At 33.3% G+C, this 17,322-nt stretch overlaps 2 protein-coding genes, 1 non-coding gene and 2 pseudogenes across 4 annotated transcripts; 4 read left to right on the top strand and 1 right to left on the bottom strand.

Annotated features, from left to right (window-relative positions):
- The first annotated feature begins 693 nt into the window (after positions 1-693).
- Positions 694-2,539, top strand: LOC143616307 (late embryogenesis abundant protein Lea14-A-like). The gene is made up of 2 exons (XM_077089177.1): positions 694-973; positions 2,254-2,539. The coding sequence occupies exons 1-2, from the start codon at positions 768-770 to the stop codon at positions 2,507-2,509; spliced, it is 462 nt and encodes a 153-aa protein (XP_076945292.1). The 5' UTR covers positions 694-767; the 3' UTR covers positions 2,510-2,539.
- Positions 2,540-5,865: 3,326 nt separating this feature from the next.
- LOC143616309 (late embryogenesis abundant protein At1g64065-like) lies at positions 5,866-6,978 on the top strand. The gene is made up of 2 exons (XM_077089178.1): positions 5,866-6,233; positions 6,537-6,978. The coding sequence occupies exons 1-2, from the start codon at positions 5,896-5,898 to the stop codon at positions 6,865-6,867; spliced, it is 669 nt and encodes a 222-aa protein (XP_076945293.1). The 5' UTR covers positions 5,866-5,895; the 3' UTR covers positions 6,868-6,978.
- Positions 6,979-8,887: 1,909 nt separating this feature from the next.
- Positions 8,888-9,828, top strand: LOC143616308 (RING-H2 finger protein ATL67 pseudogene; annotated as a pseudogene).
- A 3,854-nt stretch (positions 9,829-13,682) lies between these two features.
- Positions 13,683-13,766, top strand: TRNAL-CAA (transfer RNA leucine (anticodon CAA)). Its single transcript has one exon. It is a non-coding gene; the product is annotated as a tRNA-Leu (tRNA).
- Positions 13,767-13,990: 224 nt separating this feature from the next.
- LOC143616304 (2-alkenal reductase (NADP(+)-dependent)-like) lies at positions 13,991-16,125 on the bottom strand (annotated as a pseudogene). The gene is made up of 5 exons (XR_013150640.1): positions 15,863-16,125; positions 15,061-15,238; positions 14,745-14,911; positions 14,580-14,662; positions 13,991-14,479 (listed from the first exon to the last, which is right to left on the bottom strand). The product of XR_013150640.1 is annotated as a 2-alkenal reductase (NADP(+)-dependent)-like (transcript).
- Between the last annotated feature and the right edge of the window lie 1,197 nt (positions 16,126-17,322).

Genomic DNA, 17,322 nt, shown 5'->3' with positions numbered 1-17,322 from the left:
ATTTTTCTTATTATGTTTATTTTACTTTTTAAAATTATGATTTGTAAGCAGAAGTCAAAGTCAAAAATCTTTCAGTTTTGTATCCAAAAAATAGTATTATTCATTTAAAAAATAGCAACTAAAACTATTTTTTTTCGCAAAACATTTTATTTATATTGTTTGTTAACGAAGAACTCCTAACACACCCATTTTCTTAAGGCTGCGTTGCTCAATTAATGTTAAATGCGCTAACTTGAAAATAATATGTTCGTGTTTGTTCCGTTTACTTACAAGCTTACTTTTTTATGGTATTTATTAAAAATGTAGTCTTTGACCTTTTTCATATGCTAGGAGTTTTATGTCTGTGTTTAATAACTTATTTACACAAAATGAACATGATGTCATTCGGTTTTGGCTAGCAAAATAAGGGCAAACAACATATATCTCACAACAAATATATAATTTTTGAAACTTTACTTTTTAAAAAAAAAATATATTCTTTTAACTTTATACGAAAAAAAGTGAATATTGGCCGGTGGCGTAACGCGGAAATCCATAAATCATAATAAAGAGGAGATCTGTACTATGAAAAGTAGCAACACGTGTCGGTGTTACCCGATCAGACGGCCCACCCACGGATAACCCAAATACATATTATTCCAACCATGTAATATATATAACTCCATTCAAACGAATAAACATAAATCACATTCGTGTTCAAGACCAAACAAAATCTCTCTTAACGTTGTTGTTTTCTAATATATCATAATTATAACCATCGTATAAAAATGGCGGGATTGCTTGATCAGGCAAAGGAGTTTGTGGCCGAGAAGGTGACAAACATGGAGAAACCGGAAGCCAAAGTCACAAATGTCGATTTAAAAGACGTTGCGTCCGATTGTATCACGTATAAAGCCGACGTTAACGTCTCGAATCCTTATAGCACCGCTATTCCGATTTGTGAGATTTCGTATACCTTCAAAAGCGCGGATAGGTACCTTTTTTTTAATCTTTACATGGTGTGAATGGGTCGGTTTGGGTTGATTTAATAATTTTTAGCTTAACCTTAGTTTTTGGTTTTCGTTTTTTCGGATTTACCTTTTGGGCTGAAATTCTGGAGACGATTGACAAAAAAATATTTTGGGCCAAAATAATTTTTCAATGATTTAGGGGGTGTTTGGATTCCTTATTTAAGATAAAAAGGCCTTTTTATGATAAGTTAAAAATGCCTTATAATTTTTTAATAAGGAGTTTCATAAAAAGTCCTTGGATTAACGTAAAAAAATAAGTTATTTTTTTTGGTTTGGTTTAATTTATTGATTAAAATGATCAAGATGGATATAATTTAGCAATTGGGGAATGGAACTTGGAATGGTGTAATGCCTATTCTAATCCTATAAGAAAATAAGTTAGCAAACTCCAACTTATTGAAAATCCTTATTTTGGCTTTCTTGATAAGGAGAAATGGAAAAAGCTTTATGTGTTCCTAAACACTTTGTTAACACAAAAATGACTTATTTAACCACCATAAGTTATAAAGAGAGGAAAATAAGGAATCCCAAACACACCCTTATATGGGATTGAGTTTGAAAACTACTTATTGACTTATTGGTTTATTCAAAAAGTCATTTTGAAAAACCAGAATTTGGGATTTGTTGTGGTTGCCCAACACCATTTAACTAATAGTTAAATTGACTTTTTGAAAAAGCAAATAAGCCAATAAGATGTTTCAAACTCAATCTCATGTTCATTGCTCTAACATATTTGGTTACGTTGTTAAATATTCTTATAAATTATTTAAAACTTGATTAAAAATGAAAATCTACAAGTTTGGATTAGTTCAATTTTTTTAATTACATGTAAAACCGAAATTTAATCGAATGTTAAGTATTTTTTTATTTTATTTTTTTTTTTTTGAATGTTAGGTATTCATGTAAACATAAAAGGTTTCTCAGTTAGCTAATTTCCGGTTTCATGATTACGGAATTTTTAGATCAGATAGATATCTGTAGTGGTTCGAGATAAGTGAAATAAACTAATGGCTTTAGGCCCTTAGTTCCCTAGGGCCCTAAATTAACAAATTATACATAAAATAAATATTGGTTTTAAGATTGTTAAAGATATACATTCCCATAGATAACACAAAACTAATAGGATTAAAACAACTTTTCTTATAAAAAGGAAAATATCGAAACGAAAAATCATGATTATTTTTCGATAAATTCATATTTCGTATCACAAAAGTACTTAGTGTGTGAATATTGAAATGATCAGGGTGATTGCTGAAGGCAAGATACCGGACCCGGGGTCGCTAAAGGCGAATGCCGATACGATGCTTGATGTCGGGGTTAAGGTGCCACACAACGTGTTAGCTAGTCTCGTGAAGGACATTGGTGCGGACTGGGACATAGACTACGAGCTCAATATTATTCTGACTGTGGATCTTCCGATTTTTGGTAACTTTAATATCCCGGTTAATAGTAAGGGTGAGATTAAGCTCCCAACACTATCAAGTTTATTCGGATGTTAACTTATACCCGTTTATGTTCGTGATGTTATGATGATATATACTTGTTGTATACGTAACTCTACTTTAAAGGGTGATCATGTGTAGTTTGTTTCAAAGGATGACATGTAAGAATAATATATCGAGTTTGTTTGATTATATCTTATGAAGTTTGATGTTTGTTTGTGAGTTGTGACGTGTGAATTATAAAGTTGTAACAATCAATCAAACCAATCGAAAGGTTCGAATGAGCATTTTGGACCATACACGTAGTGAAAATTTGGTGGCAGTGGATTGAAATAGTCCAAAAGTAACAAGATTTGCATTACTTTTGACAATCTTAAATAGAGGTGTGTATAGGTTCATGAAAAAACCTGGTTTGCCAACCTCTAATCTCTGTTAGAGGTGCACAAATCGTGTCTTTCAAATACCCGGGTTTGGGTATAGAACCGAGTTTGGGTATGATCGGGTCTTGGAAATCTGGTATTGGTATTACCCGGGTCGGGTTCGGGTCCGAGTATTGCCTCTAAAAACATACCCTATGCATCGGGTTCGGATAGGGTCTAGAATCGGGTATTCTAAAACCGGGTAATTGAAAACCCTATTTTCGGGTATTGAAAAAACCATATGTGGGTTTGTTCGGACTTTTTTCGGGTATAGATTGGATTTTTTAAAAGATTCCACTTTTTAGGGGTATTTTTCGGGTATTTTTAAGGTATTATTCGGATATACGTCGGTTATTTGAAATACCCGGTTTCGGGTATTGGAAAAACCCGGTTCAGGTTTTCGGGTATTACCGGGTACAAATCGGGTCCGGTTCGGGTTTAGGTTTTAGTACCGAAATGCATACCCTATCCCTACCCTACGGGTAGGGTCGGGTACGGGTTTGGGTATTAAAAACCCGGGTTTTAGAAAAAACCGATTCCAGGTTTTTATTTCGGGACCGGTCCCAGGTACAGGTTTTTTTACACCTCTAATCTCAGACACACGTGAGTAAGTGGCTCTTTAGCTGTATACAAATATCTAAGCCCATTAACAATAATAACGAGCCCATATGAGTGACATAAGTGCACCAAAAGTGACCAAAGACACAATATTGAGCCCGATAGCCGATAACAAGACCCACAACAGGTATTTGTTATTAATTTTTATGGAAATTATCTTTTAGAGGGGTGAAGTAAGGCTGTAAGGGTATCCATTTCACGTTGTCGAAGTATGTTTTCAAGCATCGTCCTGTCCAAGCCAACTTTCAAGTTCGCTGAAACGGAAGATTGTAATTGACCACAATTACTAGAGATTGTTTTTGAGTTTTGAGAGATGAGAGCGTGAATTCACAGAAAAGTGATAGGTTTCTTAAACAGGTTTCACTTATATCGGTCCCTATCCAATCCAAACCGGTTTCTATCGGTTAGAATTATTTTTCTAGGAAATAGGTTTCAAAATGATTTGTGTATGTATAAAATAGAAAATTAAATATAATAATGTGTGCGTGTATATATAAAACTGAAAATCATACATTAAAGTCCGATCCGATTAATCCTGATTAATCGCTAGTACCCATCTCACCGCCCGACTAACGACAAGCGATTTTTAAAACACCGCCTCTAGTTACACATTGCATTTTTTAATTTGAAAGGCAGATGATTTTTAAGTGCCTTTAAAAAATATGATCTTTAATTATAGGCACTTGGGTAGATACTAAGGTCACAAAACGATTAAGGTTCGAATAGATATTTGAAGTGTCACTGAATCATTTTGCGCGAACATGATTTACCAAAGATTAAACAAAATTAAGAATAAATATTGATACACCTTATAAAGTGTGAGTAAGTATTCGTCATGAGTACTCTTATTTCTCGTTGCCTAGTCAACGAGTGACACTCATGCCAAACGACGAAAAAAATTTCCATGTTACATTATTCGAATACCATTAAAAGTTGCTTCAAATTACCATTGAATTAGTATGAAACACTTGCTATATTCAAAGAATTTTCCTCTCTACGAAATATAAAAACCAAATTATTATAAACAGAACGGGATCTCGCGTAAAAATGAAAGAGGCTCACTTTTCTACACAAAACACTCATTATCGTCGAGTATACTTCAATTTTTTGACCCCGATTATTTCTCCCGATGTGCATGGTCTGGTGTTTCCAAAACACCGACCCGATTGGGTTATCCGAATTTGCCCCATACGCCCATCTATAATTTAATTCATATGATGAATTATTGGTAATTAAATTGGCTACTCAAATCATAATGTATACAGTCAAAGGTCAAGAGTATTGGGCCACATTTCGTTACACATCACCAAGGACTAACAAAGACACAACCACCATATTTAATTCGTCTTTAATGATTTTGGTTAACGGTCATATGCTCCTTACAAATTACAATTAGAATCAACAATGACAAATAAAACATTTCATATGATGATGTGTTTTTTTTTCATATAATACGCACTTATATTAACGGATTATTTAATCGTACACTTTATTCTTAGTTGGAGTATAATAAACTTCCTGTTTATTAGTTGTGTGAATAGTTGTTGTATGTGTTCTTACAACAACTATTTTTGCTTACTTCCTCTAGTTCCATGTCGGGCTTCCCTAAAACCACCGGCAAAGTGTTAAGATTGTCAAAACTCGTGTATAATGATTTGATTGATTTATCATTAATTTTATTTAAAAAAAATTTTCATTCTAGACACGTATATACCCGTATATAAATATAAATAATATTATAAATAGAAAAAAAACTAAGTACGATATTAATGTGAACGACTTCTACACACCACCATCACCACTAACTAGTGTTCGTTTATCTAATGTCTACATGTGGAAAGTTTTCTGAAATTATTCAACTAATGTTATTAATGTCGTTTGGTCCACCTTGTTGACTTGCAAATTGGTAAATACTAAACAAAAATCAAAATCATCTTTAAAACTCCATGATGCATATCTGTTTTTATTCAAATTGTTTTAATTTTTCGTTACTAACTATTTAATATTTATTTTATTCAACTCGTATAATATATGATAGTTTTTAACCAGGGATAAATTATATCTTTTGTAATACGAATATATCCTTCTGGTATTATCTACGTTAATGTCCCGTGTCTTAGCTGAAGCTCAAGGGCTGGTATATGTATTTTTGTTCATCTTTAGAACATAGAACTTCATGCTTATATTGTTTATGTCATGGTTTCACATCTGCGTATCATACTTATTATACCAGCTAATATAGACACAAATTTTTCATTGTTTTTTCAAAAGATTCATATAACATGACTCTTAAAAGTCAAAACAATAAATGAAGGTTGTACAAGTATAAAGCAACATAACATAACTCATAAACCCCAAAAGTCCAAAACTCTAAACCAATTCCCACACACCTCTACAAATTTTAACATGATGGAAAAAGAACAGGTTAGACCACTAGCTCCAGCCACGGATCACCACCATAGCAATAGCAGAGACGAAGAGACCGTCTTAAAGAAAACAACCCGTAGAAGGAAATACATCAAGTGGTGTAGTTGCTTGGTTGCTGCGATAATAATCGTGGTCGTGGTGATTGTGACCTTGATTTTCACAATCTTTAAGGTTAAAGAACCCGAGATCAAGATGAATGGTGTTACGGTTGACAATCTTGGTTTTGTTAATGGCACTGTACCAGTACCAGGACCAGGGACCAACATGTCTTTAACAGCTGATATATCTGTTAAAAACCCGAATTATTCGTCTTTCAGGTTAGCAATGTATTTTGATTGGTAATTTGCAAAAATTGTTTCATTTTTATTTATGGGTAAAATAGGTGCTAATATTTATCCGCCTTCTAAATCTCATTACGACTTTTTGATATTAGATATATTGGTTACATATATAGCTAGGGGCGGACCCAACTAGTAAAGACCAGTGTCACGTGACACCATTCAACTTTTCTCTTATAATTTTATATATGTTAATTATATAGTATCTAATACATGTTTTTCATTTACTATTTACAAAACTGATAATGGAGTCAACATTTATGGGACGATAATATCTTTTAGGTACAAGAACACGACAACAAGCCTCTACTACCATGGGGCGGTGATAGGGGAGGCACGAGGGCCACCAGGACAATCGAAGGCGCGACGCACGGCTAGAATGAACATTACACTCGATATTATCGTTGACAGTCTATTAAAAGACCCTCATTTACAAAATGATTTGGGTACAGGAGCATTAACCATGAGCAGCTACACATCAGTTGGTGGTAGGATCAAAATTTTGTCGATTATAGAGAGGCATGTGACTGTGAGGATGAATTGCACCATGAAAGTCAACATTTATAGTAGATCAATTGAAGACCAAAAATGTAAGAGAAAAGTCAAACTATAGAGTGTTAGTTAACAAATTATTATTTTTTTGTCTGGTTGTATGTGGTATATCCGTATATGTCTACATATTTTAATCTATATATTAGCTGTAAACAATAAATAGTTTAATTTCTTTATAGAATTTAAAGCAGCAATTTAAATTATTTTATACTATAGTCAAACAACTATAAGATCTAATAAATGAACCTGGGGTACAACATCATATAATTTTATTGTTAGAATAAATTTGGCTTAATACCTTACAAAGTTAAAATTCTCATAATTATATTCTTTTATCTAAAGTAATAGATTCTTTACATAGAAATATTTATTTATAATTATTTTTTTTAAATAATGTGATCATATATATGAAAAGGGGTCTTATTTGTGTGGATGATAACGGCCATGACATACGGGCAAACTAAATGTCTTGCCAGTTATCACACAAAAAATCATTGCATTTTGTCTCTTTAACTAATTTATAAATTCCATATTCATAATAACTTTCTATTCATATCCACAACAACGTTTGGAAACAACGTAAAGTTGAGCATACATCTCTAGCGCAGACATGGCATATACGTAGTTTGTTATCAAACTGCACACGGGTTTAAGCCCATAGTGACATAAATAATTGGCATTGTATATACCCCTTTTAATCGTAATAACACCATGATATGTGCATGTCTGATAGCAAATATCAGATAGTTCGGTAACTCTTCGAGGCCTTGTCAAAATGGGAAGCAAGTATTGCAATCCCTATAGCTCATGAAATTGAGGATGACACCAAACCTATTTGTTATTAAGACACCTTATCATACATAATCATCTTGTTTCCAGACTGTGCAACACCCGGTTTCTACAAAATAAAAGGACTAATACATTTAATTAATGAATGTGTATAATACACATATTTGTAATTGAAATCATGTGTTTGATATAACTCGTCTAACACTGGTTATTCATTTAGAAAATACAATTTATTAATTATTACTATTATTGTGAATATGATTACTGATTTTCTTTTTTCTATCACCATCTTTATTTCTAAAATATAAAAACATTTAGTATAATAATTCTTTATCTATGGAGAGATTCAATATTCATAAAATCTAAAATTTAAAAACTGTATCTCAAAGTATATCGCGCATCAAGAAAGGAAAAAAATAATAAAATAAAAGTATAAATCTAGAGATCGATGGAGAATATCAGAATAATATATGAAAGATCAAACAAAAATCAGAGATTTTTTTAAATAGAAAAATCATTTTTTTTATAGATGGAGATACATATTAAGCATATACATAGGTGGACGATGTCGGCCTTGACATGCGGGCAAAACTAATTGTCTTGTTGACAATTTTCACATACAAACAAACCTTTCATTTTTATGTGTCATCTTCCGTATCAATATTAAACCATAAATATTTTTAGTTGCATGTTCCTCCTTTTGTCCTTGGACCCCCTACCTAAACTTCAATACTTCACCTATAAAACATACTTGCACAAAAATTTCTCTATAAAAATCCTTTTTACATGAATATTACTCTCTCCGTCCAATTAAAAGTGTACATATTTTCTTTTTTATTTGTCCCATTACAAATATCCACTTTCAAAATTCATTAGTCAATTTCTAAGTTTACCCTTAAACACACAAAACTATCATTAATAAACAATATTTATGAACCCAATTTTCAAAGGCATTATTGTCATTTGGTAAACAAGAAAACAATAATTTAATCTACCTTAAACTTTGTAATTTTCAAACTAAGAGACCAGAGCGGAGGGAGTAAGACATTAGATCCTGGTTGGCCTCATCCAAATGACATAATAATAATGGTTAAGGCTTAAAAACTTATCATCTCAAATTTGAAACCTGACCCTATAGATTTTCCTTATAGTGATGAGTTTTCTCGATGATATTCTTGACTGAGTTAGACCTGTACTAGCTAGCGTTATAATAATATATTAAGGGTAGTTCAAAACGCTATTAATACCAAACAAAGGGTGTAAAATATGGTTAGCTTTCCGGTTAGGTTTGTTTATCCTTTCAATGGCGATGGTGATCGATAGCCATTAATGACACATCTCTAACTTGTTCAACAGTCATTTAATGCTACAGCTCAACCACTTAAACTAAAACTCTCACCCTTCATCATCTAACCTCCATTCTTCCCATCTACAAATGGACAACCACCACTATTCACCACCATGTCCACCACCATCCAATTCCCACCACCAACACCACCATCTCCAATCCCCAACGCCGCCCATTACTACATAACCAACCTCGGCCTCGGCTACGCCATCGCCATCGCCTTCGGCTTCCTCGTCCTCTTCTCCTCTCTCCTCCTGGCTTCCTACATCTGCTTACGTCACCGTCACACTCATAGGGTCCAAAACCCTGATAGCGACGTTACCAGAACCAGAACTGGAAACTCTGGCGCAAGTTCTGGTTCTGATAACGGCGTTATCCTCCCGACGATAATTTTCGTTGACCAGGACACGGCCAACGAAAATCAAAACGTCGTGGTGGGACTTGATCAGTCTGTGATCAACTCCTACCCTAAATTTCCATACTCCAAGATCAAAACATCGAAGACGATTGATTCGATGTGTGCGATCTGTTTGTGCGAGTACCGAGAAGCCGAGATGATGAGGATGTTGCCGGATTGTAAGCACTGGTTTCATTTGACGTGTGTTGATGCATGGTTGAAGCTTAATGCATCGTGTCCGGTTTGTCGAAACTCGCCGCTTCCTACACCGCTGTCTACACCGTTGGCGGAGGTTGTTCCGCTCTCGCAGTACTCCGATGGCCGTCGCCGGAGGTGATCTGACGTCAGCAGATCTGGTTTTCTGGTACGGTATTTTGTTGGTTAGGGTTTGGTACGTTGGTGGCTTGATTTGAAATTTGTGTAAAGTTATATTGTTTACGAACTTTGATTTTAATTAATAATAATAACTTTGTTTTTTTTTTTTGTGATATCAGTATTTTAGTTAATAGTTATGCTTAATTGTAGAAAGAATGATTAACGCTTAAATATAGACTGCGTGATTATTTTATAAGTTGCGTAATTATTTTTTCATATCGTGTAATTTTGTGCGCAATTGGTTAACTTTAATATGTTATTAATTACTTAATGTGTAAATATTACTTATATATGTTTTTAATTATATACTTAATTTGTGTGTAATTATAACGCAAAAGGTTTTGTACTTTAAACGTCTTTGTATTCCGGATGCTTTCTCTTAATATTGAAAGTCTCACAAATACAATAAACGAACTCTTGTAAATTTATTTTGAACCGTAAATTTTCTTTTGTGTGATTTGAACTCAATACATTCTTTTAAATCCAAATGTTAAAGACTTTGTTTTTTTTTCTATTCGACCATCACCCCCATTGTCCTCAATGTAACATTTGCTGATTTAGTTTTTAAAGAAAGGTTTTTCGTTATTGTTAAATTATAAATTAGATTATATTTGTTTTCCTTTTTATTTGTTGACCACCCACGTACAAGGACGACATATGAGTTCTTTTTTGTTGACCACACGCATACGAACATATTGTGGACCATGTGGTGATCACACAATGGGGATTATCTGTTTATTTAAGCATTTAAAATATTAAAAACTAACAATTAAATCATTTTTTAAAACTAATGGCATGCTTCTAATTAGGATTTAGGGGTGTGAAGTGCGATGGGTGGTTTTGGGCTAAAACAAAATTCGGTTCTAGGTTATTTGAAAACCGTGTGTGTTTCTGTTTTCATATATACTGGGTTTAATTTGGTTTTGTATTTCAATATTTGGGATAATTCTCAAAATGATCCAAAACAAAATAGAGAAAAAAAAATGATTCTAAATGGGTTCACATTCCCAAACTAACCCGTTACCGTCTAACACCACCTCACCGCCACCCGACACCACCTCACCGCCATCCGTCGCCGCCGCATCACTACCGCCAACCACCAGTTCCCTACCTTCTAACACCACCTTACCACATCACCACCGCCAACCAAAAAACTTAAAAAGATATCCTACCTGAAACAAACACCATAATAACAATAATAATAAAAATGGTTAAAGATATCCTACCTGAAACAAACACCATAAAAATGGCTGCCGAAGGTGGGGAATTGGTGGTTGGCGGTGGTGTTGCGGCAGCAACGGGTGGCGTTGATGTGGTGTCGGGTGGCGGTGAGGTGGTGTCAGACGGTGGTGAGGTTGAGGGTGCCGAAGAAGATGAAGATGAAGAAGAAAATGATGAAGATGAAGATAAAACATGAAGAAGATGAAGATGAAGATGAAGAAGAAGTTAGGATTAATAATAATTTGAACGGACCAGACAAGAAACATAAAAAAACCGTCTGGATAGATTGTTTTTTAAAAAGTGAGTTAACTTTAAAATATGGTCGGAACAGACGAGATTTTTTAAAATCTCGTCTGATGTGTCAAATCTTTTACACATGTCACATTTTGATCGGATTACAAATCCAGTCGTTTATTTTCCCAAAGTGTCTGGTCAGTACATATTTCATGGGTTAGTTTGGGAATGTGGACCCATTTAGGATCATTTTTTTTTGAATTATTTTGAGAATTATCCCTAAATATTTTGGCTTTTAAGTTTTTATGAAAGACAAAACTGTTGAAACTAATAAATGTGGGCCTAAAACCCCGGGCTTAACATTGTATTAGTTAGTAATACTTGCTAGATAGCCTTTTTTTGCTTTGATAATGTTAACCAATCAAAAGACAATAAGAAAAGATTTATAATTCTTAGATTTATTAAAGGTTTTATAAACAAGCTGTTAGCCATGTGAAATTTATTGTGTCGTGCAAAGTATTAAATGTAGAAAATTTTTCTTGGCCTTATATTAATGAGTAATAAAATTGGCCAATGTGCGAGCCGACCCACCTATACAAAGGCATCAATATATATTTAATTACTCAATAATTGCTCTTTTTTTTTTGTTGACTAGCTTTCGCTAGTTTCGTTATGCACAAAGCTGTTAAAATATGAAGTTACTCAATAAATTATATAAAGTATATTATCAATAATAAATGACTTGTATAGCATATTAAGGGAAAGTTAACTGACAAACTAAAAAAACGTGCTTACTGTTCGAATCAAGTAGTATAATTATGTATAAGCATAGTGTAATTATTTATTACATAGTAATGAAATTTCACTACACTATAATTACACTATGTTTATATAATTATATTATTTGATTCATACAATTAATATATTAATTTTATTTGTATTTGATTTAATTAAAATAATAAAATACAAATAGTGATCAATATAGTGGACTGTGCTGGACCCTGGAAGCCCAAATTTTTTTTTGTCTACTATTTAATGGATACAACCTTCTCCAAACTCCAAAGCTCAAATGGACACAGACAATCAATTGTGTGCGTGATGTGTTTTGGTGCGATTTTTAGCTTACACCAACTGAAAACCAAAATTTTGTTTTTAGATATTTTGAAACCGTTCAGTTTTAGGTTTTTCAGTTTTTATTTTGGTTTCGGTTTCACGGGGTTTTTCATTTGAGCTTGAGAAGTTTAGACTGAAAAAAAGGTTAACCGAAAATAATAAATTTAGGTATAAATAAATTTATAATTGTTAACTAATGCACCAAAAATATTTGAGTTACATATTTACTAAATTCTTATAAATTACTTAAATGAAAATAAAAAAATAAAAAAATAAAAAAATTAGGAATTCGGTTCAGCTTCTACAAAAACATAAAATCAAAGTGGCGGTGTTTTTTCGGTTTCCTGCACACCCCTAAAGACAATGAACCAAAGGTTTTGTTTTATCATTTTTACTTAAAATTTTCACCAAAAATCCCCTAACCTTGTACTTAAAATCAATGAGCCGTTTTCAATAACTTTCCATAATTACCCCGTTAGTTCCCCCCCCCCCCCCCCCCAGTTTACCATAATGGGCTTCGGGTCTGTTGCTGCAAATACCATCTTTGAATTAGCATATCTTGAAGGGCTTATTCACAGTCGAATCGAATAATTAAGGATGCATATACCTAAGGCTTTTACACATACGTACTAACTAGTGCATATAGAAAGAGTATATAAATTTAATATTCATCTATGATCCATCCTAGTTATATTTATTTTCATCTTATTGATCGTTGGTGAACTAGTCCTAATAAGGAGCATTACCTACTTCAGTCTCCTCTAAACAGTGTTAATACTTAAATATATATTTCCTTAACCTTCGATGCATTCAAATGTGATATGTGCCATAAAATCATTTACGTGCATGGAGTTTAATATTTTAATTATTGTTTATCTTTTATTTGTTTTTACTTAATTTAAGGTAGTGGACATGTTAGTTATTAAGTAGTGGGTTGGTTAGTATGGTCATGGAAGTTGTTCTCTTTCTTTTGTAAGTCTTTATAAGGCAATTTAGTTCTTTGAATTGATTATGAATGAATATATGAATTAAGTATTGTTATCTCTCTATTTTCTAGTCTGGTTTCCTTCTTATTTCTTTGGCTAATCGATTATCGGTGGGAACCACATCAAAATGTTCGTTATCAATTCTCACATAAACACGAATCCCGATCACCTTTTTGATCGTAATGCTAATGCGATGTTTATGCAATCGGACACTAAGCAGTACAAAGAAGTGATATGTGATGAGCTTTACAATTTGTATCTGCAGTTGATGTAGAATTATATTGAAGTGGGAAAAACTTATGCTTTACCAATAAAAATCAAATAATGTAAAAGATTTAACTATAGTTTTCTAAATGCATTTTACTGCATTTAAAGATAAATTAAATGCTAACAAAACAAATTAATAACAAAAAGTCAGGATGGTCGAGTGGTCTAAGGCGCCAGACTCAAGTTCTGGTCTTCGAGAGAGGGCGTGGGATCAAATCCCACTTCTGACATTATTTTTTGTCTTTTTATTTTTAATAACAATTAAATTTTTAAAAAACATTATATAAAGTTGTAGCCCATTATATGTAAAAGTTTATATATGATTTCACAGTATGTGAAAGCTAACACATATATTATTCTTACAAAATAATTAACTTCTATTTTGATATAAGTTAATCAAAATTTTTATTGTAGCCCATTATATGTAAAGATTTATTTATGATTTTGCAGTATGTAAAAGCTAACACATATATTATAATAGTATCAGTGATTCAGTGTATCACAGTTTGTTCGGTATTTAAAACACCACAACCATATAGTAGTTAAAGCCTAAATACATGGACTCATTCACGAGCTACAACCACCACCTGCTTCCCAACATTTTTGCCTGAAACAGCCCAACCAAAGCCGCAGGTGCATATTCTCGAGCCCTTCCGTAACGTCTTCTATGTAGCAAATCTTTCCTTGTTTAATCAAAGGTATAACCATTTCCGTGTACTTTGGATACAAGTGATAGTGATCACCCACGATGAAACCTTGCATGCGCAAACGTTTTGCTACAAACGAAAACAGGTTGCACACCCCTTCCCCTTGCTCTAGATTGTATTATGAAATCATCCCGCAAGCTGCAATCCGACCATTTATTCTCATGTTTGAGAGTACCGCCTCCAACATCTTCCCACCGACGTTCTCAAAGTAAATATCAATGCCGTTGGGGAAGTACCTGGCATTGTTGTATAAAACAATAATATAAAAAAAATAATCTTACTAGGTATTTTCAAATTGTCGTTAATTTGACTAAACATGTACCGAAAAAAACTAACCTTTTCAAAGCCACATTTAGATCTTGTTCTTCCTTGTAGTTAAAAGCCTCATCAAATCCATATTTATTCTTCAACAGGTCAACCTTATACACATTTATGTAACAAGTAGCAAGGAATTAGCAATCATACGAGGCAATACTATGATAAGAGTATCAGAAAACCAACCTTTTCTTTTGTACCCGCACTCCCCACAACAAAACATCCCGACAACTTTGCAAACTGCCCAACAAGCTGACCAACTGCACCCGCAGCTGCTGAAACAAAGACATACTCTCCTTTCTTTGGAGCGCAAGTCTCGTAGAAACCAACATAAGCAGTCATACCGGCCATACCTACATAATAACCCAAAAGTATATATATATAAAAAACAGAACATAAACACAAAAAGTACACTCATCTAAAAACTATACACATACATCAACATTTGAGTTGTAATAAAATAAAACGTCTAATTTTAAGCGTGAGCACACAAATAACATACCAAGAATTCCTGCATAATAAGATAGAGGCACATCAGTATGTTGAATCTTGAATAGAGTCTCGGGTGCATCGATAATGCTGTATTCCTCCCATCTAGCCTCTCCCCAAATTAGGTCACCTTTCTTGAAGTTTGAATGACCGGAATCAATAACTTTAGCTACTACATATCCTTCTATAGGCTGCAAGCCGGTAAAGATTAATTACATAAAAATATTGGAGGCATGTATGTTAAAAATGAGCACTTTTAAAGATTGCATCATAAACTCGGGCATTTTTATATCTATAACTGGGAATTTTTGCTGGATTAGGTGATTTAACAAAAAAGAAAAATGGTTTTGGGTACAAGAAATTAAGTGGTGTAAGGTAATTTGACACGCCAGCTTACTTTCCACGTGGCCATCCACGTCATCCATTTGTTCCGCAAGTGTTGTCCATGTGGAATTTGCTATCTCAAATAGTGGATTACGCAAAAAAAACTCTAATGGTAAATGTCGGTAAAAGGACTTTGCGTAATCTGCTATTTGAGAAGCGGATTCCACATGGACGACCCTGTACAGGTAATAATCTGATTACAGGAGATAGCAAATTACCTAAAACCATTCAAATTATACTAGACCACCTTAAACCACTTTATTTTTTTTTTCTTTAAATCACCTATTCCAGCAAAAAAAAATCAGTACATAAAAAATGACAACTAAAAACATATGAAAATTGTGTTATAATATTCTATGTTGTATAACTGTTTTGTGCTAAATTTTTATTAGAAAATAAATCAGAAAACATATGAAGATGAAGTTACTGACCGAACCAGGTGTGAAGGGTTTAAAGGCACCGCCTCCGGATTCGGTCATCCGGATGCGCATGTAAGGATCACATGACAGATAAAGGTTTTTAACAAGAACTGCAGTAGAGCCTTGTGTAAGCTTGAGGTTAGTGGTGGCAGAAGTATTGAGGATCATGTCGGATTCCTTAGGGAACCCATTATTAACGTAATCTTTCAAAACAATCTGTGTGTTCTTGATCACTTGTTCCATTTGTGTGCTAAACTGTTAGATTGTTGAGTCTCAGAATATATGAGCGGCAGAGTTGACTTTAATAAGGCTTTGGAATGAACCCACCGTCAATGTAGTCAAATATGATGATGCTAGATTGTGAGTGGCATATAGCATATAGCAAACACGTGTATGTATGATGAAATGAATGTTCTAGGGTATTGTTACTATTATTATTCACATAAATAACGCAAAACTAGCAACATACTAGAATCTTCGAGTCCACTCATACAATCAAATATCACGATAATGACAACACCAAGAAACTTAGTGCTTTATTAAAAATTAAACGTATACTATTTTTTCCACGTCAAGTCCAGCAGGCTACCTGGACATGTTCTTTATTCACAAAAAATCTTAGTGCTTTTAAATCATCAATCACGTTACTTAGCGATATCGGTTTACTTTCGAACCCCACTAAATTCCTCATTTTCCAGATACATCAAATTGTTGTCAAGCAAACCGCATGAAACACCTTCGTGCTCCTTTTCGGTAATAAAGAATACTTATATAATTCCAACAAATCACAAGTTAAAAAGGCGAAGACAGACGACACCTTACACCAAGTAGCAATAATGCTCCAGATAGATTGCGCAAATTGACATGACCCAAGTAAGTGTTCTGTGACCCTACTTCATCTTCACAAATCGAACATACCACCAACCCAACTGCCACACCCAAGCTAATAACAATTAACACATGTATTCATACTGTGTTAAATCACATGCATGCAACCCGAAATTGAAATTGAAAAAACAAATAATAGAAATGTTTATTGTTAACAAATAAAATATATATTTTGGTTTTATGATCGAAGAAAAGTCTTTAATGTAATCTACTCCGTAGTTAATTTGGTATATCAAAGTTTTAATGAATACATGAAACATAATTTGGTATATCAAAGTTTTTAACCTAGTTGGTTAATATCATCAACAAATAAACTATACTTTTTTTTATGTATAAATGAAATTTGTAAAAATAACACTAGATGCTGTTTGTTTTTTAAGACAAAAACTGTCTGCAATCTGATTTCATCTGACATTATGTCTGTAACTGAAGATGTGGCCTACAGGTCTGCAATCTGAAAATATAATACTGTTTGTTTTATAAACTTGATATCGTCTGCATAAGCTGAAAATTAGTTAATTATCATATATATCACAATAGATAAAAGTCATGTAACGTTTGCAGACTTCTAAAATAATTGTTGG

The sequence above is a fragment of the Bidens hawaiensis genome, unplaced genomic scaffold, assembly GCF_021521415.1.
Source record: "Bidens hawaiensis isolate Kalapana, Puna unplaced genomic scaffold, B.hawaiensis_p1.1 tig00046777_1, whole genome shotgun sequence".
Classification (NCBI taxonomy): domain Eukaryota; kingdom Viridiplantae; phylum Streptophyta; class Magnoliopsida; order Asterales; family Asteraceae; genus Bidens; species Bidens hawaiensis.
This window is presented reverse-complemented; position numbering and strand designations above follow the sequence as displayed.